Source organism: Caloenas nicobarica, chromosome 6 (assembly GCF_036013445.1).
Source record: "Caloenas nicobarica isolate bCalNic1 chromosome 6, bCalNic1.hap1, whole genome shotgun sequence".
In the NCBI taxonomy this organism is placed as follows: Eukaryota; Metazoa; Chordata; class Aves; order Columbiformes; family Columbidae; genus Caloenas; species Caloenas nicobarica.
This window is the reverse complement of record NC_088250.1, coordinates 13927948-13954756: the sequence shown is the minus strand read 5'-3', so window position 1 is coordinate 13954756 and position 26809 is coordinate 13927948. Positions and strand designations below refer to the sequence as shown.

General features: G+C 45.1%; 1 protein-coding gene across 1 annotated transcript in view; it reads right to left on the bottom strand.

Annotated features, from left to right (window-relative positions):
• TMEFF2 (transmembrane protein with EGF like and two follistatin like domains 2) overlaps positions 1-25326 on the bottom strand; it is a 128539-nt gene extending 103213 nt beyond the window's left edge. Inside the window, exons 1-4 of the mRNA XM_065637884.1 lie at positions 25077-25326; positions 23557-23666; positions 17972-18101; positions 15622-15648 (exon numbers count right to left, since the gene is read on the bottom strand). Of these exons, the coding sequence (XP_065493956.1) occupies positions 15622-15648; positions 17972-18101; positions 23557-23666; positions 25077-25254 (445 nt within the window). The 5' untranslated portion in view covers positions 25255-25326. The remainder of the gene's footprint in view (positions 1-15621; positions 15649-17971; positions 18102-23556; positions 23667-25076) is intronic.
• Positions 25327-26809: the final 1483 nt, after the last annotated feature.

Below are 26809 nucleotides of genomic sequence, written 5' to 3'. Positions count from 1 at the left end.
TAACTTCTGTATTTGAAAGACAAGCCAAAGGAGAAAGCAACATTTTCACTCTCTTTGGCTTATTTGCATTTCTTACGTACACTCTTCTCCCTCAATTGACATTGTCAGCTGTAGGATGACAACTGAAGAGCACCTCTGGAGTACTCTGTAGCTAATCCTCTACAATGCCTGTAAACTACACGGTGAATTGGTGATTACAAGAGGAGCTTTTAAAAAGAACACATTTCACCCTTCCTTCAAACAGAGGGGAATCTTTGTTGAGCACTTTGAAGAAACTCAGGCTAGCAGAGGACTGTTATTCCACATGTATTTGCTTAAAGACAACGCGGTGTAAAATATACCAAAAATTAACCCGTCCAGCAGCACACTGAGGTTTACACAAAGCATCTGCTGGCTGCCTCTGGTAAAACATTACATTTGTCTTGGCAGTGTTTATGGCATAACTGGCTGCCACTGCTGAGAGCTGCGTTACAGCTGCCTTGTGCGACGGCTCACCTTAGAGAAGTTCTGTAACACAACCTTCTGCACTCCATATCCAGGATTGATGTCTTTTATGAAGCCTTCTGGCACCAAATCTTTCCAGTCAATAAAAATGCAACCATAGCAATGGAGATGAGAGTTAATGGAAGAGCTTTCCCTCCCTTGTTACGGTGTTGTTTTGGTTTTGTTTTTTTCTTCTGTACTTCACTATATTCCTTCACTGTCTCTCTTGAACGTATCCAGCACACATTCCTGAGCGATGTTCCCAAAGGCTGATCACCAGGCCAGGGTGCTCTGCCACATCTTCTCTCTCTCTTCTTTATCACAGAACGTCCAGATTGGAAGGGACCCACAAGGATCTCGAGTCCAGCTCCTGTCCCTGCATGTGACAACCCCACAGTTCACACCATGTGTCTGAGGCCGTTGTCCAGTCTCTTCCTGAACACTGTCAGGCCTGGGGCCGTGACACCTCCCTGGGGAGCCTGTTCCAGTGTCCAGCACCCTCTGGGTGAAGAACCTTTTCCTAATGTCCAACCTCAACCTCCCCTGGCACAGCTTTATGTACAGACACAATCATGAGAGTGTGCGTACTTTTGTCTCCATGGGATGATGACACCTTCATCACCATTTTTTCCCCCCTCATGGGGGCTGCTGGAACTTTCAGTATGTTTATGAGCTCAGCTGAGACATCAAGCTGAACTAGTCTAACCCCTTACGGGTTACATTAGAAGTGACACTAGGTCCTAAAAAACACAAAGAATTTTTATTGCCTGCCCCATGCCAAGACACTGCCATTTGACAAATGACATGACTAAGTGACTTCTCCACGCCATTGAGACTGGAATTTGCAGGGATTTACACAGCAATACTTGTATCATACACACTAGTACCTGCTACCACTTTACAAGTAGCTGGGCACTAATTTAACCTGACCGTAGCAACTTGTGCCATCTGACAGTTCCCCATGCTGTTTACCTGCTGTCAGATCACAGTCTGCTAAGGATCTTTTTTTTCCCCCTCTACATCCCTTCAAATTAATCACATTTCACCAGTTAGCATTACAAGGCAATTAAATATAGAAACAACAGAGATGACTTTCTGAGGCCCTGATCCTGAAGTCACAGCACTTTTAGAGGAAGGGAGAAAATACAGATTATATGCCTCACCGTCACGTATCATCTAAAACAAGGCTGCATATTCTTAATTACGTAGATTGCACAAGGAATCTCTTCCAGAAAGAAGAGACTTCTGAAATGTCTCAATCATGAAATAAGATGAAAAACGGTTTGTACCACCATTTTTCCTGCCCTCAGCAGCTGTTAAATTCCTTAGTTAAGATAAAGCAAAATTTCCCCTTCCTATGAATTAAGTTAAAAGGAATGAAGCAGAAAGACCTAAAGATGAAGACAGGAAAATATGATGAAGTAGCCCAGCGAATTTCCAGGTTACTATGTGTACAGGTTTCTTCCCATTTGTTTATCAACTCTGAACCTTCCTGTGTTCTATGTTTATAATTGTTTACAAATAACTATAATGCTCTAGAAAATTACATCAGATATTCTTTCCCATACATAAATTACTGACAGATTTTCTCAGTGTTACTTCCAAATTAAGGGTACTTTTTTGCCCACCATAGCACTGGCTTGAGACTGTAACAAAAAATAGATTATTCTCAATCTAGTTGACTTCTATAAAACAGGCTTAGCTTCACACAACTGCCGGTGAAATCAAGAGGATCTCTTTTAACCAGCAAATTTTGTAGCACAGAAGTTGAGATGGAAAGGAGATATTTAAACCTCAAGGCAGATGGATAGGCACAAAGCTAATACAGAAATACCTGTGGGAGATTGCCCAGCACTAGCTCATGCCTGTTAAAACAGCTGTTTTCAAGTAGTAAGAACAAATGTCCTAAAAACAAAACCTTTCACTTCATACACACCATTGTCAGTTAAAAAAATGGCTCATGGTATTGCTTTCAAATGAAAAAAAAAAAAAAACCTCTGGGAAAATCCTCCTGAAGAATATAAGGAGAATTTCAACCCCAAAGTACCTGGCACCCAGCTGAAGACATTCAGAAAAAAAGTACTTTATAGCAGAGAAACTAGAGCACACTGCAGCTTTCCAACCCAAATCCTTAAGTAACACTAATGGGTTCAGATACAGATTTATTCTACTGGTTAGGAGAGTTTCTCTCCATGTAAAATGCTCTCTTTTTGGGGAAAAAAAAAAAAAAAATAAAAACCCCATTATTGCTGTTGCCTATAGACACGACTTAGGCATTTGCCACCCCCACCTTTAGGAGAATGCTGAAGCGTTGAGATCGAGGGCCTCAGATTTGATCCACCCCACAGGATACAGCCTGATAGAGTACATACCATGTGAACAGTAAATGAAAAATCAATGGAAAACACCCAAGTGTGTTTTTCCAGGACCCAGCACAGGCAAGATGTGAGCTCCCCCTGCTGACACCAGGGAACCCTGCCTGGACCAGCCACCACCATGGTGAGGGGACAGCCACTGCCAGCAGGGCAGGAGTAACACAACCTTGGGAAGAAACCAGAAAGAGCTCCAGCAGCAAGGACAGAGCCAAGCTTTACAACCGAGATCTCGTGGTTTGACCTCATAATTTGCTGAGCACCTTCACTTCCTTTTGGGAAATGTATAGAATCAAATAATAGTTTGGGTTAGAAGGGACCTTCAAAGGTCATCTAGTCCAATCCCCCTTGACGGGACCTCGTACTCACCATGGGAAAGTTCACAGTTTGGCAAATACTCAAATCCGTAAGTCCTGGGGTTGTTACACAAGGGCAGGGGAGTGCTCTGCACATTGCTAGCAAAAGCCTTCAGAAAGCCAAGGAAGAAAGAAAAGACTAACAAAAACTTTTAAAAATATTTGAGAAAACCTGCGCCAAAATCTCCTTAGACGTGTATCCATGACTAAGCGTCAGAACTAAATTGCTGCTGTACAGAGGGTGCTGCTTGCTGGTCATGGTCTAAAAGCACTGATGCAGCAATAAGCACAGCTTAATTGCTGAGAAGCTTACCTATAATAGCAGAATTTTCGGTCAGAAACATGTGAAAGCCTGTAGGCTTTGGAGCAGTAAAAGAGAATTGGGGCCGTATGGTGGCAGAACAAAGTCTGCTGAAGAGTGTTGTATTTTCTGCCTTTGATAGGGACTTTCCAGAGCTGTCAGCTGAGCTGCAGAATTAGAAACCTGACATTGCAGCAGTCAGTTTTTAGATTTCAAGCTGTTCAAATGACTTGCCTCCAGGGAGGAATATCTAGTGTGCAGGAATCGATAGCGAAACAGGTAAAGATGCCAGTGAACAGGGGCAGCCACCCCAACGCCGTACCCGAGCCAGGCAAATCCACCGAAAAAGAGTCGCGGGAGAGGATGACAGGAAGACTTGCTCCCTCTTTGAATCAGTACATGAGAGATGCTATAGACTATTCACTACATTTGTGAGATTGCAGCTTGATTATATTTGATTCTGCATTACAGATTGATCTTCCGTACGCCCTCAGTTCACACTATGCCAGCGTTCCAAGCCAGTTGCTGAAGAGATTATATAAAAGCCTGTTTTATCATATCTTCACCCCTGAATGCATTACAAGTGACATCGCTTAATTTTAGCCAATCTGAACAGCTAATTAGATGTAAACAGATTGAAAAATTGTACATGCAGGACAACTCATTTTTCAAAAGGCCACTAATCTAAACAAACCTGAGTCCATCAATTTACTTCAACATTTGTCTAAATGAATTACAGCATAGACTTGTCCTGCACTAGCCTTGTGATTCATATAACTGGCTCCCTCTTCTTTTGATGAAAAATCTCAGGCACTTTACAAAAGAATAAGTGTGTTGGTTTGACTGAAATGGAGCTCAGTTAGAAACTTTTCTTTTCCATAGCTAGGATAGTCTTTTGTTTTGGATTTAGTATGAGATAACATTGCTTTTCTCTGGACTAGAGTTAATGTTTTCTTTCAGCAGCTACCTGTGTTTTTGAGGCTGTATGAAAAGAATTTAAGAAGTTACTGATATTTTAGCTGTTGTCAGGGAGACCAGCGATGACTTCAGCCCTCCAGCTACAGGTGCATATTGGTAGGAGAGGGCCACAGGTGGGACAGCACCTTAGACTGACACCCAGACTGATCAATGAAATATTCCCTACCATTAACATGATGCTCTGTATATAACTGGAGCTATATACCTATATAACTAAATAATTTACGGCTTTTCCGACTAGTTAGTTCTGTTCTATTGGGAGTTCAGCGTTAGTTCACCTTTTGCCATTCTGCTGTTTCGCAGTTCGCCTTTGGGCCTTTCTGCCTTTTGTCCCCCCACTTTGCTGTCTTGCTGGGATTGGCTGTTTGGGACCAGAGCACTCTCCTTTCCAGCACTGTTTGTCGCAACTGGGGTATCATGAGGAACTGCACAGAGTATAATTTATTTCCTTTTATATTATTATTAGCATATTATTAATATTTTGTTGTCTTATTATACTGTTTTTATCTCAATCCACAACTTTCCCCCTTCCCTTTCGATTTTTCCCCTACTTGGGGAGACAGGGGGAATCAGAGAATGGTTATCATGGTCCTTAGTTGCTAGTCAGGGTTAAACCATGACAATAAGCTATTTGTTTATCAAGGCTCTGTTATAACAAAGATGAAGATGCCTCTCTGTCTGGATCTAGTGGACGACGTGTATGAGCCAAAGCAATTACAGTCTACTCTGGTACCTTGTCTCTCATCTCCCAAACCCCATCACATACACTAACACATCAAAACTGGGGAGGCTCTTTGTATTAACAGATAAAGATCAGATTATATTTAATCATGATCAAGGTGGGTTCCAACCTCAGAGCTCTTTGGGTGCGATTCTTGCCCTTACACCAGTAGAAGTGGGAAGGAAAAGGATTCTGGTTGGATCCTTCAGAAAGAGCTGGTGATTCTCCTCCTCCTCAGGACTCCCTCCAAGCACTAGCTGCGTGCAGATCAGTAATGACACTGGGAACCAGCGCAGCACTGCGGGACAGACAGAAGCCCAAAGGGACCTGCCATGACTCGGATGAGATTGGGAGTTGCTGAAGTCACTCAGTGCCAGACAACATAAAGAAGCCTTAGGATGAAATGCAGTGTAGCGTGGCCTATTTTTAAATACAGAGCAATTAGCAGAGCATTATGCATGAGGTTTTCCACTTGCTGCTAAAGCCCACATCTTTTCCATTACCTGCATATGTAAATGTACATAGTGAGATGGGAGAGGGCAGAGAGAAAAACACTTGTGTGGATTTTGAAATGAACAAACATACCCACATAATCGATCCCTTTCCAGACTGCTTAACACACAGAAGTCGTGCTGAACAAAATAGGCTAAACTCAGCCTATTTCGTGTGTAAACTAATTTATGGTACCTAGAATTAAGGGTCCACTAAGCATCTGTTGTGATCTCCCACACAACAGTGGCCCGAGACTTTCGAATTCATCCTTGTTTCAGCAAAGCAATCTAAACATCCAAGTGTCAAAACCTCAAGTGACACAGAGTTGTACATAACTTTTAATCACTTATTTATGTGTGCTGTTGCCTTCATTTACAAACACGCATCTAAACTTTACTGTGAGTTAGGCTAGCTTTAATTGCCAGCCTGACATGTCATTAGACCTTTGTCTGTCAGTATAAAGAGCTCTGCTGCTCATTTATGTTCCCCACACTGCTACTTACTGATCCTGACCTACGCACCCCTCTCCTTTCCCTTGACAAAGCTCAGGGCATCAAAGCTGTCCTGGCAAAGCTTGCTTGCCAACCATCGCCCTTGGCTGGGCACAGCCTTTTCTCCTGCTTCTCAGTACCTTTGGCGCTGCAGGCATCACCTCCGGTCACACACATGTATCAACGCCAAAGGCAGAGATCATTTGACATCCCTACCCCTGCTCAAGAGTCTGCTTCTTACATCTACCAGGATAAGGGTGGCACTTTGGCCTGTTGTGTTCACAGAGGACTCTCACAACGAGCCCACTGAGAGAGTTGAGGTTGTTCAGCCTGGAGAAGAGAAGGCTCCGGGGAGACCTTATTGCGGCCTTTCCGTGCTTAAAAGGGGCCGATAAGAAAGATGGGCACAGACTTTTTAGCAGGGCCTGTTGCAACAGGACAAGGAGTGATGGTTTTAAACTAAAGGGAAATTCAGATGAGACATTAGGAAGAAATTTTTGACACCAAGGGTGGTAAGACCCTCGTCCAGGTTGCCCAGAGAGGTGGTGGATGCCCCATCCCTGGAGACATCACAGGCCAGGCTGGACGGGGCTCTGAGCAACCTGATCTGGGTGAAGATGGCCCTGCTCATGGCGGGGGTCAGATTAGGTGAGTTTTGAAGGTCCTTTCCAACCCAAACTATTCTATGACTCTATCAAGGCTACAGCTTTCTTTGTAGCATCACTGTTTCCAGGGAGGGTTTCCTGACCTCGCTCATCTGGTTGTGGTTTGATGTTTGGCCCCATCAGAAGGCCTGCTCTTGCACTGCTGTACTGGATAAATCAGATTGTGTTGTTTCAGTGAACTGTTCCTTTCTTACTTCCCCAGTTATATCTGCTGAGAACTTGATCTATGAGGAAAGTATGTGCCCACCTAGGTCACCGGTAAAAAAACTAAACAAACAAAAAGCATGAGGCTGATCCCCATGCTGTCCATGTAACAATGACAAATCCACTTTTAATGACACTGTGAAAGGCAGTTTTTATTCCACTAATTGTGTACCACGTTAATTCTGCATGATTCTTGTTCCTTAATCATAGTGTCATGTAGTGGTATGCCAAATACTTAACTGACATCCACGTACGCTATATCAATATTGTTGTCTTTATCAAGCAAACATGTAGCTTCGTAAATAACATTTCAATTAGTTGACAAAATCTATTACATCGGCCCATATTGCTCAGCATTAAGTTCTCATTTATTTCTCTATTAAGCGGGTCCAGGTCTGCATGTCCTGCTTTACCTCAATCAACGTCAGATTGACAGGCCTACAAATATCTGGATTTTTTTTCCTCTACCCTTTTTAATACCCACACACCTACATCCTCTCAGACCTTTAGAACTTTCCCATGTTCTCGAACTTATAAAAAAACAACCTTAAAGTCCCTTAACTAGTTCTCTTTAACCTTCTGCTAGCAAGATATTGGGGGCTGCTGAGGTAAAAAGAGTCCTGCTTCAGTAGCTGCTTTTTTAATGGGTTTAAATAGGCACTGTCACGATCTAACTCCCATGCAGCTAGAACAAATGAGATCAAGAAGTGCAAAGTATTAAAAAATATCATGTGAAATATCATGGAAGAGTTTTGACCTCTTCTTCCTCGAATCATATTTTCAAAATACAGTTTGGAGTTCTCCCTATTGATCAGCAGTTTGGGCTTCTATTCAAGTATTCTCTTGAGCAATGAGTACTAAAACACATTTTATGCGTTTGTTTTAAATGGAAAACTAAGCACCTTCTATAACGCTATTCAAAAAACTCAAGCTGAAAGACTTGTGGCAACATCTTAAGAACCAGTGATACTGTACCATAAAATTTTAACTTCTCTGGAGTTGATTATGAATTGTTCTTGGGCTTGCACCACACTCATTAAACTTGTCCTGTATGTGCATTTACATAAAGTAGGTGGCAATGTTCAGTTTGCTAAGTGGCTGGGAATCAGTCATGCCCTTCCTGAAGATAAACTCCCACTGACTTCAAAGAGAGCAGGCAAAAAAAATCTGGTTTTATTTCTCAATCCCTGAAAGGGAAGAAAGCCTCTCAGACAAAAGAGAATTTAAACATCCAGTGCAGAATATATTAAATTTGCCAGATGCAGCTGAGGTCTGAAGTGTAAGAGTTAAAGAAAAGTGAGTACACGAACCTTAAGAAAGACTTGGCAGTTTTCATCCTATTTGTTCTTATTAAGATCTCATGAGAGCATCTAATAAAATCCTATGTCACGCCAAAAACAGTTCAAAGCAAGTGCATAGTGAATCAGATGCTTCAATCACTAGACCACAGAATATATAACCAAGAGATGCACAAGGAGCTGAAGTAGTTCTGGTCATTCCAAGGCTGCCTCAGGCTCCACTTGTGCAAGACATTCAGAAGAAATACTTCGAGTCCATAGCATTTAAGCGTGTGATAAGAATCAAGCATGTGCTTGAACACGTGTTCTCACCCCAGGAATTAAGGTGTTTGTAGTAGAATTATAGAACAGTTTGGGTTGAAGGGACCTCCAAAGCTCCTCCAGTGCCACCCCCGCCATGAGCAGGGCCATCTTCACCCAGCTCAGGTTGCTCAGAGCCCCGTCCAGCCTGGCCTGGGATGTCTCCTGGGACGGGGCATCCACCACCTCTCTCGGCAACCTGGGCCAGGGTCTCACCAGCTTCAGGGTCAAAAATTCCTTCCTCATGTCTAGCCTGAAGTAAGCGTGATGGAGCCACGTGAAAGCTCGAGTAGCAATTTTCTTCCCTGTGGAAGAAGCCCCTGCATTGGAAAACGGAACGTTGGGCTAGATTCACCTCTCGCTGTCATCACAGCTAATCTCCAGTGACTCCACAGTTGTCACAGGGAAAATTAATCCAGGATAACAGAGAAGCAGCACACAAATCTAGTCCACTACATCTCTCTCTTGCTGTGTTTACAATAACAGGCCGATAAATGAGTATTTATGATCGGATGCCCCCTTTTTAATCTGTTCACTAGAGTATCATAGGATTTTGATGACTTAATTTTTTGTGGATTTACAGATTGCATATGATTAGAAAGCATATTTTGGATTTTTTTGCTCCGCTTTGATGGGGACAGGCAATTTTGACTTTTAAGCAAAACCAGAGCATCCTCAGCATTTTTTGATATAGGTGAACATCTTCCATTCACCGTCTCCTTGTGTAGCTCTGAACTACTTAAAAGAAGTGCTAAAAACCATGAAAGACTGGATAATTTAGGAAAGAGGGTATGAATGGATGTCATTCCTACTTCTCACCTACAAAACCCTGTGGATCCTTATGGCATCTTCTGTTCATTTTCTTGGGTTTTGCATAAATGGCTGAAAATGGGTCATAAATCGTTCGCTATGGGTTAACTCTTTCCCGTGGTATTCTCAGAGTTGAGAGCCTGCTTGAGAGGAGCTATGCATTCACACCAAGAACACAGGAAGGACTTTGGCCCATTAATGACAAAGCAAGTGCAGGGATAAAACACATCACTTTTCACGTGATTTTTGCATTTTGATTTCAGAAGCAGCAGAAGGAGTAAGCAAAATACAGACAGAACCCAGGCAACTAAATCCAAAACCAGAATTTTGGAACAGGCTGCCCAGGGCAGTGGTGGAGTCACCATCCCTGGAGGAGTTGAAAAGGCATTTAGAGGAGGTTCTTAGGAACATGATTTAATGTTGGGAGTTAGGTTATGGTTGGACTTGATGATCCTGAGGGTCTCTTCCAACCTAAATGATTCTATGAATCTCCCAGGCTGGTACTTTATCTATAACCCTAGAGAGCTTCAGGTCCACAGGAGCTGTGGGGCTTTGCTGGAACATCTCAGGCAGGCAGGGTTGATTAGCTCAGTACTTAGCTCAAATGAGAGCCTAGGAGGATTCCAAAAGCTGGTATTCCCATTGTTCCCATTCCTTCCTTGGATTTTCAAAAGGCCTAACGCTTCCTGCCCTGCACAAAATGCCTGTGGTGGGGGCCTAAAAGTTCAGCACGTGCCAATGCCCAAGTGCTTCTCATCTAGTCAACAAAAACATAGCAACTTCATCCTTTCCTAATTTTTAAAGGCCACAAAGAGACGTAAACTGCCTCTCCCCGACCTAACTCTTAAATAGGTCAGATGTGCACCAGCCCTGAACTAGAAGTCATGTAATCATGTTAGGACGGTGAAGAGCTTGGGCTAATAAACTCAGCCTTTCAGAGAGCTTATTGGTTTGGGCTCAGTGCCATGCTGAGGTCAACAAGGTAAAAACCTGTTTAACAAAGGAGACGTATATTTGACCATACACAGTCAGGTCAACCACTGAAGATTTAAACATTCCCTCCAGAGGTGTTTACCCAGTCAGTGCACGTTGCTTATAGTTGATCCTGTACCTTCGGATGCTGCTTTAAATTATACCTCCCAAATGAAATTAGAGTAGAAGTGGCTTTCCTGGTGCCTTATTGCAGTTGATGATAGTGCATGGGGTCAGCAGATACTCTAAATTCACATGAGAGAAGCCTGTATCATCCATTACATCCAGGCAAAGAAAGGACAGGATCTGTAGCTCAAAATATGAATTCCCTTTCTTTCAGAGGTTAAACCAGAACTCTCCCAGAATTTTCCCATATATTGAGAATGTGTGCTTATCAACATTGCATTTTTTACATTGTTTCATTCAAACCAATACACACTCCAGGTTTTATGGTGTATTTTGGCTCAAGTGTTATTGCTAGGACAGTGTTTACAGCAATATTCATTGTGTTCTGCATAGCCCTGCCCATCAATCAACCTCATAATAAAGCAGAAAGGTAAATCGGTGGAAAAGCAGTAGAGTTGCTGAATTCAAGTTAGTCATACAAAACTGCTATGGAGACAAGTACAAATGCAATTGGGTCAAAGTGGCCGTTTGCCTGTTGATTAAAGAGGAAAAAAAATACACGTGCTGCATTACGGTTTGCCTTAAAAAAATAATATAGGCTACAAAGTGTTAATTTTTTCCTCCCTGTTTTCTCTGGGTTAGCGTCTCAGGATGACTGCTGCTCCATACTGATTTATAATATGTATGTGTTTACTCACACGTCTCTAAGCCAAGAGGAAAGGCAGAGCAGAATTCCAAATCTATCATTAAATCTACGTGTTGGCATCTACAAAGAGCTGCAAGACTTCAATTTTTCTGGATAAGACTGAAGGGATAAACTAAAAGAACAAACAAACAAGCCATTCTCATCCTTAAAATACACACACAAACAGAGATGGGGGAAAAAAAGACAGCTTGTAAGGCTGCTGATTTTCAGGTATGTGTACCATGGCAAATTAGGAATAACTTTAAGAACAGTATAAATGCAGACGCTTTCTGGATTACATATGAGTCTGTTGACAAACAGCATGGTTCAAAAGACACAGCACTGTTTTGGCTCTGAAATGGCATTTGTTATTCCCAATTCAGCCACTGAATTCTGATGCAACTTCCAGCCTTTGCCCAACTTGGATATCCAGACCCTGCTTCACAGATTTTATTCTCTCCCTCACTGTGAAGAAGTGCTTCACAGTATCAGGGTGTACCACGCTGGAGCCCTAATGTTATAATTAGTCTCTCTAGATGCTACTGTAAAATAAATGATGATGGTGATATTGATGAATTATGACTTGCTTTTTCATTCTGCTTTAGTCTAGATCATAAAGAATTAACATGAAAATCAAACTAGGATAAGATCTGCGTACCCAGGGGCCCCATACAATTCCCACTGAAGTCAGTAGGACTTGAAGGTAAATTGAATGAGGCTCTGAAACTAATTCAATGTAGGTGCTTATACGCCGCCGTATCACAGAAACACCTTGCGCGACAGACACCCACCGTAAATCCATCAGACTGTGAATGCAAGCCAATCCACAGAGCTCAGAACACAGACAGCGCAGGGAGGGGGAAAGAAGTGTTAAATGTAAAAAAGAAATCAAAGAGAGATGTTCTGAGCACATTAAGAGCTATAATGAAATACTGCATCTTGAGTTGTCGCTGTTTGAAGGAAGCTAGGAAGCGAGTGAGAATTCATTATGAAGCTGCTCGAGACCAAAACATGAATCACTGGGTTCTAAAAAAACCCAGTTGTCTAGAGAATGGCATAGATGAAAATGAATGGAATCTCTTTAAATTACTCTCTGTATAAACTCTTTCACATTCATTCTTTCTGCCATTGATTAGTATCTTTCTGGGATATGGGTTTTTAAATAATTCCACACCATACTCGCAGCTTCTGCAATCAAAACATAGAAACGGCTCTTGATTCTGCATTTTTAGTCTTCATTTACAGGGAAAAATGTCTGCTCCAGTAAGAAACTTGAACACCTACTGTTCTTACCCATTTACTGGATATCCCCAAAAGTGCATGCTGAAGGCTCAGTAATCAAATGAGATTAAGATTCCCCCATCACTTTACAAATAAGAGGACTTTTGTATGCTACTGCTGCATAAAGAAGGATTAAATCACCTCTGGAAAACCCTCAAGATCATTAAATTGCTAAGAAGCTAGGACTCCTCTGATCCCAGCATCCCTGACATGAAAGCAGAAAATCCCAAATCCTAAATAATAAATGGAGAAGACTTCTCTGCAAACCCAGGTAGGAACGCGTGGAAGGGAAACGTGGCAGGAAAAACACGACCTCTGGCTATTCTGCTCCTGCTCTGTCCAGTTTCCTGAGAAAAGGAGGTTTGTGTCACCACGCGGTGTGTTTGTGTAGGTCTGACCATTACACCAACCCCTTTCCAGCAGTTTCTGAAGTATCACCCAGTTATAATTTCACTTGACAAGAGCTCCGTGGAGGGAAACACAGCACCGAGAGCTGAACTGCCATCAGTCATGGGGTAAACCACCTCAAAGCAAGGAACTTGCTGTGTTCCAAGATAACAGAAAAACACAATGTCCTCTACTAAGTCACAGTTTGAATTCATTTCCCAGTCAGGCTCTCCTTGGCTGCAAGGGACCTCCCAAAACCAGACTGCGACAGTCGCACAAACCTGAACCCTGCTAGAAACTCTGCCAGCTCCAAAAAACACAACATGTAGAAGCAACACAGAGCAAAGAGCAATGCCGAAGTGTTGTGCTAGCTTGTGTAACAGAATCATAAAGACCTTTAAGATCATCAAGTCAGCACTTGTTAGCTCAGCACTGCCAAGTCCATCACTAACCCATGTCCCTAAGAACCTCACCTATGTGTCTTTTAAACCCCTCCAGGGATGGTGACTCCACCACTGCCCTGGGCAGCCTGTTCCAATGCCTGACAACCCTTTCCAGAAAGATATTTTTCCCAATATCCAATCTGAACCTTCCTTGGTACAATTTGAGGATGTTTCCTCTCATCCTATCACTTGTTACCTGGGAGAACAGGCAAACCTCCTCCATGCTCCAACCTCCTTCCAGGCAGTTGCAGAGAGTGAGAAGGTCTCCCCTGAGCCTCCTCCAGGCTGAATCCCCCACGTCCCTTGTGCTTCAGACCCTTCACCAGCCCCATTCCTTTCTCTGAACTCTCTCCAGCACCTCAAGGTCTTTCGTGTTGTGAGCGGCCCAAAACTGAACCCGGGATTCAAGGTGGGGCCTTGCCAGTGCCCAGTAGAGGGGGATGGTCACTGCACTGGTCCTGCTGGCCACAATACTCTTTTTTAAGGGCTCCCTGCATCTGAGATATCTCAGGTACCTTGCTGCAGACGTACCCAGCACCTCTGACACCTACAGCAGTCAGCACAGCCCCGTTCTGCTGATTTAGGCACAGGTATGGCCAGCTGGGAGGGCCCCTATGGCTGTAGTTTTGCAAAAAATGATGCTGCGTTGGTTAGCAGTTTGATAACCAAGACTGCCTGAAGAAGCGCAAGAAAGGAAGATTTTCATAAAAACAGAAACACACAAGATTGCCTAAGACCTCAGGCTTCTCAAAGAAAAATATCCCACTCATGACTGTTGAAGTGTTTTTTACAAGACTCGCTGTAATGACACCCAAAATTTATTGCAGCTTTTACAACCAGACCGTGTCTAGTAAAGAGTGATGTAGTGACAACATTCACTCAGCTGGATTTAGCTTCTTAGGGCACATAAATATACTTTTGTACTTTAAGAACAGCCATAGCTGCCTACTAAATCTTGAATAATACACGGCAGCTTTGTAGACCTTTAAAGACACACACCGACTTGGTTCTGTCTCCTTCACAAATCTGCTTCCTCACTATCTGCCCAGTCAGTCCCCAAGGTCCTGTTCTACTCGTCTTTTGTCGACCTTAGCTTTTAAAATGAAACTGTTTGGAAATCATACTCAAAAAGCACAAGAATTTAAAAGTATGGAATTCATTACTTTCAGAAAGTGGCCAAGTTTGTTTCCATACCTTCCCAGTTACAAAACAAACTAGAAATCTTATCAGTTTTCTTCGGTACATGCATGACGAATTTTGCGCAACTTCATCTGAAAACCGATTTACTGACCACATGCATGAAAACCCTATCATAAATATAAATTAAATTGCAGATTTACGTTAAGCACTGAATAAGGAATTTCCTTTGTGAAACTGTTTAAAAACACAATTTAAAAAGCACATTAAATAGGAATAGTTGGACAAAACTTTTGAAAATGAATAGCAATATTTTAGGTTGTGAGGTTTTTTTGGGAACCAGCCCAGCCTCCAGGGAAGCCTGACCCGCCAGCCCCACCATACAAGTAGAACCCAAGAGTCACCCAGATCCAACATTAAACTTCCAAGACAGATCGGTCACAAACCCTAGGACCAGTGTTAAATGAGCAGACCCACAAATGACTGCACCTAAGAAATAACAAAAAACCACTCCAAAACCAAACCAAACCAACCAAACAAAAAAAAGCCAAAACCCAAAACTTAAATGCAAGTCTGCCTACATTTTCCGGTATCCCCTGGATGCTGCAAAGGGTTGGGACTATTTTCGCGTTCATTTTTGCTGCTGCTGTTCTTATAAAAACACATTGTTCTTTCCCTGGGATGTTTCTTCATATCTTTGAAAGAATGCTCTCCATTACCACAAAATATTTGGCTTCCGTCCTCCTTCAATCCTCCACTAAGGAGGAGCCAAGGGTTTGGCTTATGTTTTAAAAACAAAAGAAATACTACCCTAAACATAAAACAAATGAGTGCAACTGTAACAGTAGATGGAGATAGAGCTCCTAGCACAACCTATGAATAATTCCAAGTTCTAGTAGAAATAGCAGAGCTTTCTAAATTTCCCTAGAAAACAGCATGTCATTATTAGGTTCCAGTTTGACTAAAATGCAAAATGTCATTTTTGTCAGACAAAAAGCTAAACGAAAGACAATATGTAGTGTAACAACTAAACCAGAGAGCATATCCACTTACAATCTGAAATGATGAAAGACAATATGTGTACACATAAGCAGATAGATATTAAAAGATGGCTCTTACCTCCGTCCCCAGATCCTGAGCCGGCATCTGAGAAAAGAACAGAAGGAAATTTATATTCATGTGCTCCGGTATGTCCTGTAAGCATGCAAAGCAAGGCTGCTCCGTTAAATATATTAGAGTGTACCTTACGTTTGATGACATTCCCGGATAAATTATAGAGATCTAATCTGAACGTAGTTCACTCAAGGCATCTTTCTCACATCCCACCTCTTTTTCTTTAAAGTCTCTGTATCAGACTAAAATAACGTAAGCCCTGGAGTGCTGTAACGTCCTCACGAGTCTCTGCCTCATTTTGTTGTACCGAGACAGATAAAGCTTTGCTCCCAATAGTTGTGCAAAGTTACTTCACTTGGCCACTGCTAACCCTCGCCGCCAAAGAGAACTGTTAAAACCCATTTGTTTGAGGCCAGACCAATTGGAAATTCATGCCACTTTCTTTACAAAACAGTGAAATTTCATCAGATCATAACTAGATGGAATAAACTGTTGAAATTATTATTATACAGAATCTTCAGATAAAATACCAAAATGCCATTTTTCTCAAGGCTGTTGCTGAGTTTCAAAATTGAGTGCTTTATCTTTGTTTTTCCTCTGCTCAATGTTTTGTTGGCTGGAATGATGAGAGCCACAAATTTAGAAAGTGCAATATCACAAAATTGCCAAGCCTCGTGTTTCATTACAAAACTTTCCAAGCAAAGCAAAGCACAGAAGTGCACACACATGTAGGGTTACCAAAACCAATCCACAAGCAGAGTTTATTTTGCAGGGAAGGAGGCTGTCATCCCATCCTCCGCCTTAGTGGAGGGGTTATTCACTGATCAGCATCAAGATTAATAGAAACAGTTTGGAAAGGCTGCTTTGGGATCCAATTATCCTATGAACTGTTAGATCTAATTTACTGACAGCAAGGTCTGGTGAATCTGAATGGTCATGGCCAGGAGACTGATTGCTGCCAGACCTCATAACACCCTCACTCTGCCCCATCCCGTGGGGAAAAAGAAGCCAAATTGATCAAGACTTCAGGAAACCCCTCTTTTTTTTTTCTTCTCTGTTTCTGGAACCCACAATGTGTGTCATAGAGAATGCTTCCAGCATGACCATTGCCAGTTAGCAAGCAAGTTCAAGGAAAGATGTAGCAATGCACTAAAATGATCCCTTTAATCAAAAAGTTTAAGCCAAAAAAGACCAGTTGCTGTGCTGAGAGAATTTAGTAAGTTGAGCAAATCCTACACCACAAAAGGCTTTGTCAGCCTGAGCTCCATTTAATACCAATTTATACACAAAAAATTGCAGCATATGTTTTTTTCCTCTTGAAAATTGTCAGGTAACAGCTTCAGAGAAAAACAACATTTCCAAGGAAGAAATTTATCTTCTCTCAGGTGTATGTAACATAAAATTACGGCACTGCAAAAAGTTTGTCTAATGCACTTTTTATTGACTCCTCCATCCTCACCCAAGAAGAAGGTCTGCTTTAAGTTTAAAGAACTCTCTCAAGAACAAAGACTTACTCCTCCTGCTCTTTTCAAGTTAACTTCACTGCCCACCTCTAACAGATACTGAGCACAAAAGAAGAATGTGAAGAACTCCTGCACATAAGCAACTCGGTTTTGCTGATTTTACTCGTTCACCTTTCTAGGTGTGTCATAAAAGCAGAGATACAAATAGCTCATGATGCCCAGAGTTAAGTAAAGGTGTCCCAAATGTCCATCAATTTACATATATGCTCTTTAATTAATTCTTCCAACAAGTCCAGAAAAACAAAACAAAACCAACACCTGTTGCACAGACTTGTTCATTAAGTGTGTTCTGGGCCAAATCTTCAGCTGGTATAAACTGGCAGGGCTCATTACAATCAGTGGTCTGTTGAATCACACCAGCTGGGAACCTGGTCCTACACGCAAAAGGAAAAACCTAAGAAACTGGATTGCAGGCAATAACGCTCCAGTTCTATCTCTCCAGATTACGGAGAGGTTTGTGGTAATCCAGATGCCCATTTATCAGACATCTGCTTGTTTAATCTACTTCCAGTTACTTCTCATAACAGCTCAGAAGTGTACACAGTGCACAGGATGATCAGGAGCACAAGATACATATTAAAAAAAACCAGAAAACTTCTGCACTGAGCTCTTCAAAACAGAGTCAAGGGTATAACGTATCATAGACTGTAAGCCTACACTAAATTAGTTACTTAAAAAGGAAAGATGACAGCATCTTCTCATGCCTAAAACCGCAAAGAATTAACCCATAATGAATTCAAAGCAGGGATTTAAATGGCTTTTGCCATCCACAGGTTATTTTATCCAGGGGCACGGCAAGGTATGCAGGCAGCCTGGGGTGCATTCATACGTACCGGTGGCGCACGATCCTTCAGACACCAGGAGAATTTCGCTCTGCTGCTTGCAGGCAGCCTGTTTCAAGTAGCATTCATTCTGGTAGGTGTCCCCGTTGGAGCCGCAGACGGGCACATAGTCGTTGTTACACTGAGGGGAAGGGACAGAGAGCAGCAGTGTCAGTCACACGTGGGGTGGCACAGCAACCTTTCGGGTACCCCCCACGAGCATTAAAACCATGGGTGAGGGAGACACTGACCCTCCTCCTCATCTTTACAGCTACCAGAGAGGATTTTTGTAAAGACAAAAGGCCGAGGAGCATAAACCAGACTTAAACAGGTTAGGAAGAAGATAATCTGAGTGGGCAAAGGGTTCAACAAGTGCCCCAGAGAGGTGGGGGGGCATTCCCAGGGCAGAAACATGGGCAAGGTAAAGGGCTCCTCACATCTGCAACAGCAGTTCACGTGTTTCCATTGGGTGGCTACAGACAAATCCCAAGGAACAGGCTCGTTTTTCCCCTCCTCCTTCACACACACCCCCCTGCTACAGAGACAGCCACTTGCATACACACAAGTGTCTGCCTGTGTGCATATAACTCTCTATTTAAGTACTTTTGCTATTATCAGAACTGACCGGACAGAGGAAAATTATTTCTGAGAGACCTATGATCAAAATCCAGCTCTCTTTCTGCAGAGACAGTTCTGTTCCCGGGATGCTCTGCAAAGGTCCGAGCTCTCCCTGACACCTAAAAGCGCAGAAGTTACCCACACCACGTACCCCTCCTTCACCCCAAACTCCTGCTCGGCTCTGCAAACTACCTGCTTTGTTCCCTCTACATCAAAAAAGACATCTTTGCCCTCTCTTGTTCATTTCAATAAAAATAATTCCATTTTATATGGAAAATTGGGCAACCTACCGGGTGCAGTTATCATAAGATAATCACACTCTGAGGCTTAGAAATACTTGGATGTACCCTGTACATGGTAATTATACCAGGGATATGATTATCTCATGATTACCGTACTCCTGGTATGCCTCATTGTTTAATTATAACAAATGGAATGATCACAATTATTATTTACAAATGCTCACCTCTTCTTAAATCCAAGTAAAAATTAAAAAGAAATTGTCCTTCGTATTTAGTTGTATTAAGCCACAAAGTGTCTGAGGTGTGTTCATCAGGCACAATGTACAACACAGAACTGAAATTCCAGGAATATAAACATCAAATGTGCTTCAAAGTGAATGACTACAGAAGTGATTAACACAAACAATTGCATAGATTGCGTTAATTGCAGGCCTCCACACAGAGCAGCTGCCAAAAAATTATTCATAGTTGGTCAGAGTGACATTTTGATTGGGCCAAATCAAATGACATTTTCCTTGTGCATTGTATTTTCTTAAATCTTCCCAAGCTGCTGCCCACCCCCAGTGCTCTCTTCCCTTGGAACAAGAAAGAAAACCAGCAGCCACAACAGCAGAAATCCTCTCTTTCCCCTCCCAGTGAAGGGCTCCTCCATGCAGAGATTCTAAACAGTCGATTTAAAAGTGTTTCTCTGCTATTTTCACCATTATGTTCCAAATCTGAGCAGTGTTTCAAGCAGAAAATGCCAACTTCGTCCAGAAGCTCAACAGCAATTGCTGGAGGCTGATCTGGAATACTTAACCAGGACAATGAACACAATCATGTGAATTTCCTAGAGCATGAAGGATCAAATCATGCTTGCTTTAGACATGCTTGCCACCCCAGGACCTGTTGCCAGAGCAATTTGTGCAGAATTCGGCCCAAAGTATCTCAACAGGCTCTTTTACATGTAGAAACGATGCCGGATCCTGTTCCCAACAGAGTGGCAAACTCTCTGTTGGTTTTGCCCAGAGCAAGAGACGATCTTTTACACTGACTCAGCTGCAAATCTGAAAGGCCAGACAGCACTCCGTGAACAGCATCCAGCATCAAGGGTGACATCCTGAGCCACAGAAACGAGTGACAGAGCTGCTATGAGCTAGGCTGAAACTTCTTCCAAAGCTTGGCAATTTTCAAACACGTTTGAAAGACACCAGGGCTCCAAGGAAGATTAGCTCTCGTGGCAGAAGCTTCCCCATCGCTCCTGTGGCTCCAGCCACACTCAAACATGGCTTTGGTCAGAGGGCACGATGAGCACAGGTGATCTGGTCTTTTCTTTCTCAAACTGTGCTGGTCAAAGATGTATTTCTTCATCTGCTGCCCATTCTTCCCAGCACCACCTTTGGACAACCGGTATTTGGATGGAAAAGGCAGGAACACAGGAGCTGCTGCTGAGCCACAAGGAACAAAAAAGTAGTGAGATCTTCCAGACTGATCATGCCCTGGCTTTGAGCTGGGATGGCTCTGAAAGCCATCAGGAAACCATAATGGAAGTTACCCAGTAAAGAGAAGACCTCCGATGAGAAGGTTGTGGTGTTAGCCCTCAGGTTACTCCTAACCCAGTAGAGCTGGACTCTTGTGCTTGACCACGCTGAATCCAGTATTCTCAGCTCTTCACCGTTATAAAATAGTTCTTGCTGGTACTGGAGAACATTAGACATTGACTGCCAGTTTCCTCAGTCTAGTGACACATTTTTGGCATCGGTTTAGGGCTCCGCAGACCAAGCCCTGGATGCGAGAACGACTCTCCATCCCTCAAGCGCGGACTGTTCAAGCACTCTGGGAAATCCATGACAAAACTCCCACTAAACCCAGCAGCACAGTACCATACTGTTCACTTCTCTCTTACACACGTATCCAATTCCTCAGCACCAGCAGCCACAAGTGCTCACTGTCACAGCCAGGGACAAACCAGTTTTGCAAATGTTGGGGTCAGTGCTGAGCACTGAAAGCATAAGGTTTGTTTTCTAAAGAAAATGATAGTTTGTGTAACTCCTTCCCCTGATGACACTGTTAAAAATTTTACCTCCATCCACTCTCATGGATTAAACACTCACAAAATGACACCTATGTCATGAACTAAGTAGCACAAATGTTCCAGAAATATAAAGTTGCAAGCTGGCCAGGTGACATTCCAGCTCCGCAAACACTGAAGCACATGAAGGATTCAACATGCCAGAAAACAGGACTCTTTCCTCACATTAAAACCAGTGAATGTCCCCAGTCTTGGTGGCTGAAGTGAAAAGACCTGCAGCGCTGATGGGATATTTTTGGCTATGTTCATCAAATTTAAGAGAGAGCCAGCCAGTATGAATTCCTTCCTTAGCACATGTGTCTGCTCTCCAGCAATGGAAGCCTAACTCAGGTTTTGATGATCATTGTGATCATGTTAAGCCTTTCAAATAACAGTAACTTAATTTTATTAACTCCACCTGGACAGACAGGATGCATCTGTGATGCAGCCAAGGTTGCAGCAGCCCTGCTCCCCACTTCTGCCTCTCCCAGCCCCTCAAGACACAGGCTGGCCAGCCCAGGACTTTTTAACAGTGCAGAACCAAAATTAGCTTTCCGTCCTTGTCTGTTCTCTCAAGCTGCAGTTAAAGCCCCTGGCAAATTCTAGAGAAAACATAAAAAGTAATTATAGTGATGAGGAGTCTGCTATTGATTTGCTCACTATCACCCCAGAGAGCTGTCACTGAAATGGGGAACCTGAATTCTGATGGAGAATCCCCTTACTCATGACATAAATTACCTGGCCAGCTCTGCCTTACTTAGCCAGCCTCAGATGCCACACTAGAAATTAATTTTCTATTTGGGTGGCATATCTTTTTGGCTTATCACATTGTCCACTGATGCTACAAGAGAAGCTGACATCCCCTCAGCTCTACCTGTATCAAAGGGGACGCGTTTGACTCCAGCAGCCCCCGGCACTGCACCACCCTTCCCAGGATCGGCCACAGGTAACTTGCCTCCCGAGGTCACAGCCAGCCCTGCAGCTCTGCGGAAGGCTCGAAGCAAGACAAAGACCTCCCAGGTGTTTATGGGGCCTGATCCAAAGGCCACTGAAACCAAAGAATGCTGCTGATTTCGACCCATTTACTAGTGATCAGGCCCAACTCGTTCTTTTGATCTCGTTTACATATTCATATACCAATTATCTGATTTCCTTAAAGCTGTTTCAACGGCACCCTAAAGAACTGCTCAACTCAGCACATACATAGCATTCATCTCTCAAAGAGGAGACAACACAACCCAGAGAGTTTCATCTACCCCAAATCAGCAGGGACCAGCATCCTGCCTTGGGAAAACAGTGCTCCCAGTGCCTTCCTCCCCAGCATCTGGATTTGCTTCTTCTAGGCTATGAGTCCACTGCTTTATGCCAAAAGGCAACACCCACCTGGGACCAAAGACAAGACCCAAATGGTCTCTGTGGCTGCTCTAAGTTCCCCATGATCATGGCACAACATCTGCCCCAGGCAATCGGATAAATCACAGCTATTTCACTGCATTACAGATTTTTCTTAGAAAGGGAAAGCAGACCAGCCCTTAAATCACTGCACATGCTGCACCAAGGAAAATGCTTAAAGCAGAGTTCTCACATTGAATATTTGATTGCATGCAAACTAGAAAAGAAATTTAAAAAAACACAACAAAAAACAACAAACAAAACAAAAAAACCCCACAACAAACAACCATGGTCAATATGAATTCTCTCCCAATGTGGGAAACACAAACACTTCAGCAAACAGCTGTCCTGTTCTCATTACAGAAAATTCCTTGTTTTAAATGAAGGAATTTATAACTTGTTTTTTTCTCCGAAGCTCAATAATAAATTAATCATTACAGATGTGCATGATCTTGAACTGTGCACTATTTGGCCTGCTCTACTGTAAACACTCAAATCAGCGTTACAAGTTCCACAACTTCACAGATCCACATTAAAATGCAAGAAACCACAGGAGCATAAACGTACATACAACACGTGCTGGTACATGCTTAAAACCCCTATAATTTGTTCAGGTTTTATTCAGGTCATTATGTAAAGCACAGCTGTTTTGTGAGTTGGCTAAAACATATTAAATGGAATCCTTCATAATGAAATCGTCTGACTTTAAGAATGCCTGAGGTTTAGATGTAGCTGCAAGAGGGAGAGAAGAAATAGAAAGAAAAAGCCCTACTACTCAGTAACAGCTCCTCTAAAACTATATAAAACCTAACGGAAGTTCATGATTTTGGAACAGGGGGATTGCTCCTTAATCTGATCAGCTGGGCAGATAAAGAGGCAGAAGCATTGTCACTACACAGCCCTTCCTGAAAATATTGCATAAGCACATTACAGATCCATTTCTTTAACTAGATCAGAACTCTGAATACAATAAGCCATGATCTGTATCAGAAATGAACTTAGAAAGGACTCTCAATCCTTGTTAAAAGGGCAGAGACAAAAAAATCAGAAATGCGCAACCTGAAACTGCAGACCCGAAGAGACATTTAAAGCCACAGCATCTGCATTTTCCTAGAGAAACTTATGTCTTCTTGACACCAGTTGGTTCTCCTGCCAGCTTTTATACATGCTGCCAGGTTTTCCCTCTAACTTCTCTGCATGTAGAGAAATAAATTGCCAAGTGATGGGTTATAAAGGGAGATCCTTGATTTGTATTCTCATTAGCGAATTAGAGAATGAAATATCAATCTTCTTACCTTGAACTGACAGACACAAGTCACACTGTCTCCAATCCTTAAACACTCCCCATCAAATTTACAGGTATTGGTGTCGCAGAGAAAGAGATCATTTTCTCTGTCATCGTAACCTCAAACGTAAAGAAAAAAAAAAAAAGTCAGGTTTGGTTCAGCAAAACGAACAATATGAGACGATTGCATTTGAATGCATGCAGCACAATAACCTTGTTGATGAAACGATTCAGTCCAGATATTTTTTTGTCCTTCCCTGTCCTCAGTTCTCCACTTTTTCTCTAGTTGTTCCCTCTGTCTTTCTATTAGTCCTTATTCCCTACAACCACACACATACTATTTTTTTTCTATTTCACAAACTCTATTTCCTCAAAAGTGCCCCAGTAATTATGCTATTTCATGGCTCTGGGTTGAAAACATCATCAACTTATCCCCATCCGATCACAAATCTGTTGGACAAACGTCCAAATTGGAATTTCTCCAGTCCATGATGCAACAAAGCCCCCAATAATAAAGACAAACAGGCTGTGTGTTTTCTGTGATGGTCTGCCTAATCTCAATGAAGATTGATCACCTCTAAGTTAACAGGAGAAGTGCCAGGTTCCTCACAAGCCGACGAGTGAACCTATAGCTCTTTGCCTTCATTTTCTCCAGGAAAATCCAACAGATCTGAGTGAAGATTCAGTTCACGAATACAAGCATGAATTTCAGATTTTGCTAGCTGACTTCCCACTCCAACAGCGTGCAGCAAGGTATTAAACAAAACAGCTATATCAGACTCCAAACCCATTAAGATCTAAATCCACCGATTTTTAAAAAAAAAAAAAACCTGAGCACTCTTAACCGTATTACTACATGTTTAAAATGAAGAGCTTACAGTAGAAATTTCCACTCCCAATCTAACGTGTTATGTGCGATGCACACGTTATTGTGAATAACGTTCAATCCCTTAGAATACTACTACAGTCTAATTTCAGAATTTACATAGCGGAGAGGGGCCGGCTGCTGACCTACATGGGAAACTCATTATAAAGGTCAGCCCGACTTTAAGGAACCGGCACCGGGTTCCCGATGTCGCGGCGTCCATCCCTCGGTTTGCCCTCAATTCGGTGCGCACGGAAACAGCCGCCCGCAGGATGCGCACAAGCGGCCCGTCTCCCGTATCCCCGCATCCCCGCTCCCGCAGCCCCACGCCGAGTTGCCCCGTTTAAGCGGGGAGCTGCGGAACTCTACCGGGGGGAGCCCTACCCGGGGGGAACCGCCCGCAGCCGCGGCGCCGGGCACCGGCGGAGGGCGCAGCTGCCGCGCCCGGCCCCGCGGAGCGGGGGGCAGCGGGGCGCCCGGGGGCTGCGGCCGCGCCGGGAACGGCGGCGAGCCCCGACGCCCGGGACTTTTTCCCTTCTCTATTCCGGTGTGTTCAGCGGGACGCGGCATCACCCTCTGAAGTTGGTCCTCCGGGGCTCGCCCGAGCAACTTTGAGCACCCGACGGGGCACGGCGGAGCCGGGCACGGGGTGCTCCGGTGCTTACCGGAGCAGTTCCAGCCGGTGGGCGTCTGGCAGTCGCTTAAGGAGGTAGGGAAGGCCGCCAGCTTGTCGGGGCGGGCGAGGACGAGCAGCACGGCGGGCAGCAGCAGCCAGCAGCAGCAGTCGCAGAGCGTCCAGCCGCCGCCGCACTGCCGGGGCGGGGAGGGCTCCCAGGGCACCATGACTTCCTAACTCAACTCTCCGGCGGCGGCGTGCCCCCCGGGCGGCAGGGACGGGCGGCGGGGCCGCTGGGCATCCCGTGGCCCCGGCCGGCGGCGGCGGCAGTGGGTCAGCGAGCGGCGGCTGAACGCGGGTGCGACGCTGGGGAGAGGAGCGGCGGAAGCCGGCGGGGCGGCGCGGGGGTGCGGGCGGCGGCGGGGCGGGGAGCGGCTGCCATAGGGGCCGGGCGGCGAGGAGCGGGGGGAGGGCGCGGAGGGGCCGCCGCCGCGCAGCCGCCGCCGCCGCCTGCCCCGCTCTGCCGCCCGCATCCCTCTGCGCGGGGGAAGCAGCAGCAGGTCCCGGCCCGCCGCGTCACGTGCCGCCGCCGCACCGCCCCCATTGGCCGAGCGGGATGCGGGGCCCGGCGGGCGGGGCTGCCGGTGATGCTGCTGCGCCCCGCGGCAGCGCCCGGGGCAGGGCCGGACAGGGGACCGAGGGGGCTGGAGGGCGCTGCGCCCGTGCTCGGCACCCCCGGGGCCGGGGCGACCCCTGCGCCGCTGGCTGCGGGCACCCCCGACGGGGCGGGGACCGGGCAGCGTTGCGCCGCTGTCCTCCGTGCGCGCCCCGGAGCCCGGGCAGCACAGAGCCGGAGGCTCACCTGGGTGCGCTGGCATGTACATACGTGATCCCCCACTCCCCCCTCTCAAACCCGGGCACTGCTGAAGTTGCTGGCCGCACACCCGGGTGCCGGTGTTTAATCACGCGCGGATGCGACGTTAGGGAAATAAAACGCCCTCACGGCTAGTGGGGTCTGGAGCGGGCACACGGTCGCCGAGGGGAAGAAACGAACACAGCGGGGGTAAGCAGGAAGAAGAGAGGGAGGGAGATCCTGCTCAGCCTCGGCAGGCAGCGGCCAAGGGCTTGTCGGGCTGTAGCACCATCCCCGCGACGGAGCCGGAGCAAAAAATGCACCATCACGGCGGCACGGTGGGCTGCTCTGCCCCTCAACGCCTAACCCACGCTCGGAGAGCGCGGAAGCTCCGCAGTAACCTCTCTCCGCCTCTCCCCGCTGCGCCCTTTGCCGCACATCCATCTCCCCTTCTCCTTTCCGGGGTTTTAGTTTTTGGAGGCGGCGGCCAGGACGGACGGTGGGCACTCGCCCACCCTCCCGGGGCGGCGGGGGCACAGCAGCAGAATCCCCCAGCGCCCTTCCCGCTCGGTGCTCGGAGCCATCGCCCCGGTCCCTGCCCTAGCCCCGCCGCAGGGCTGGGGGCGGCTCAGCTTCGCTCCCTCCTCCGCGCCCGCTCGCCGCCGGTGCCCGGGCGTAGCGAAGGCGACAGACACCTGCCAGGTGAACGGGACTCCCTCGTCCCCCACCCGGCACTTAACGTACGGCCGTGCGGGCGGCAAGGACGCGTTAGACCGGAAAATTAAAAAAAAAAAGAAAAGCCGGATCAATTTGTCCAGACGGCAGCAGGGAAGCGCTTTCTAGACACAGGCGCTCACTCGCCATGTGCTCGGCCGGTGCCCGGGGAGGTGGGAGCCGCCGAGCCCGTCCTGTCCCACCGGGCAGGACCG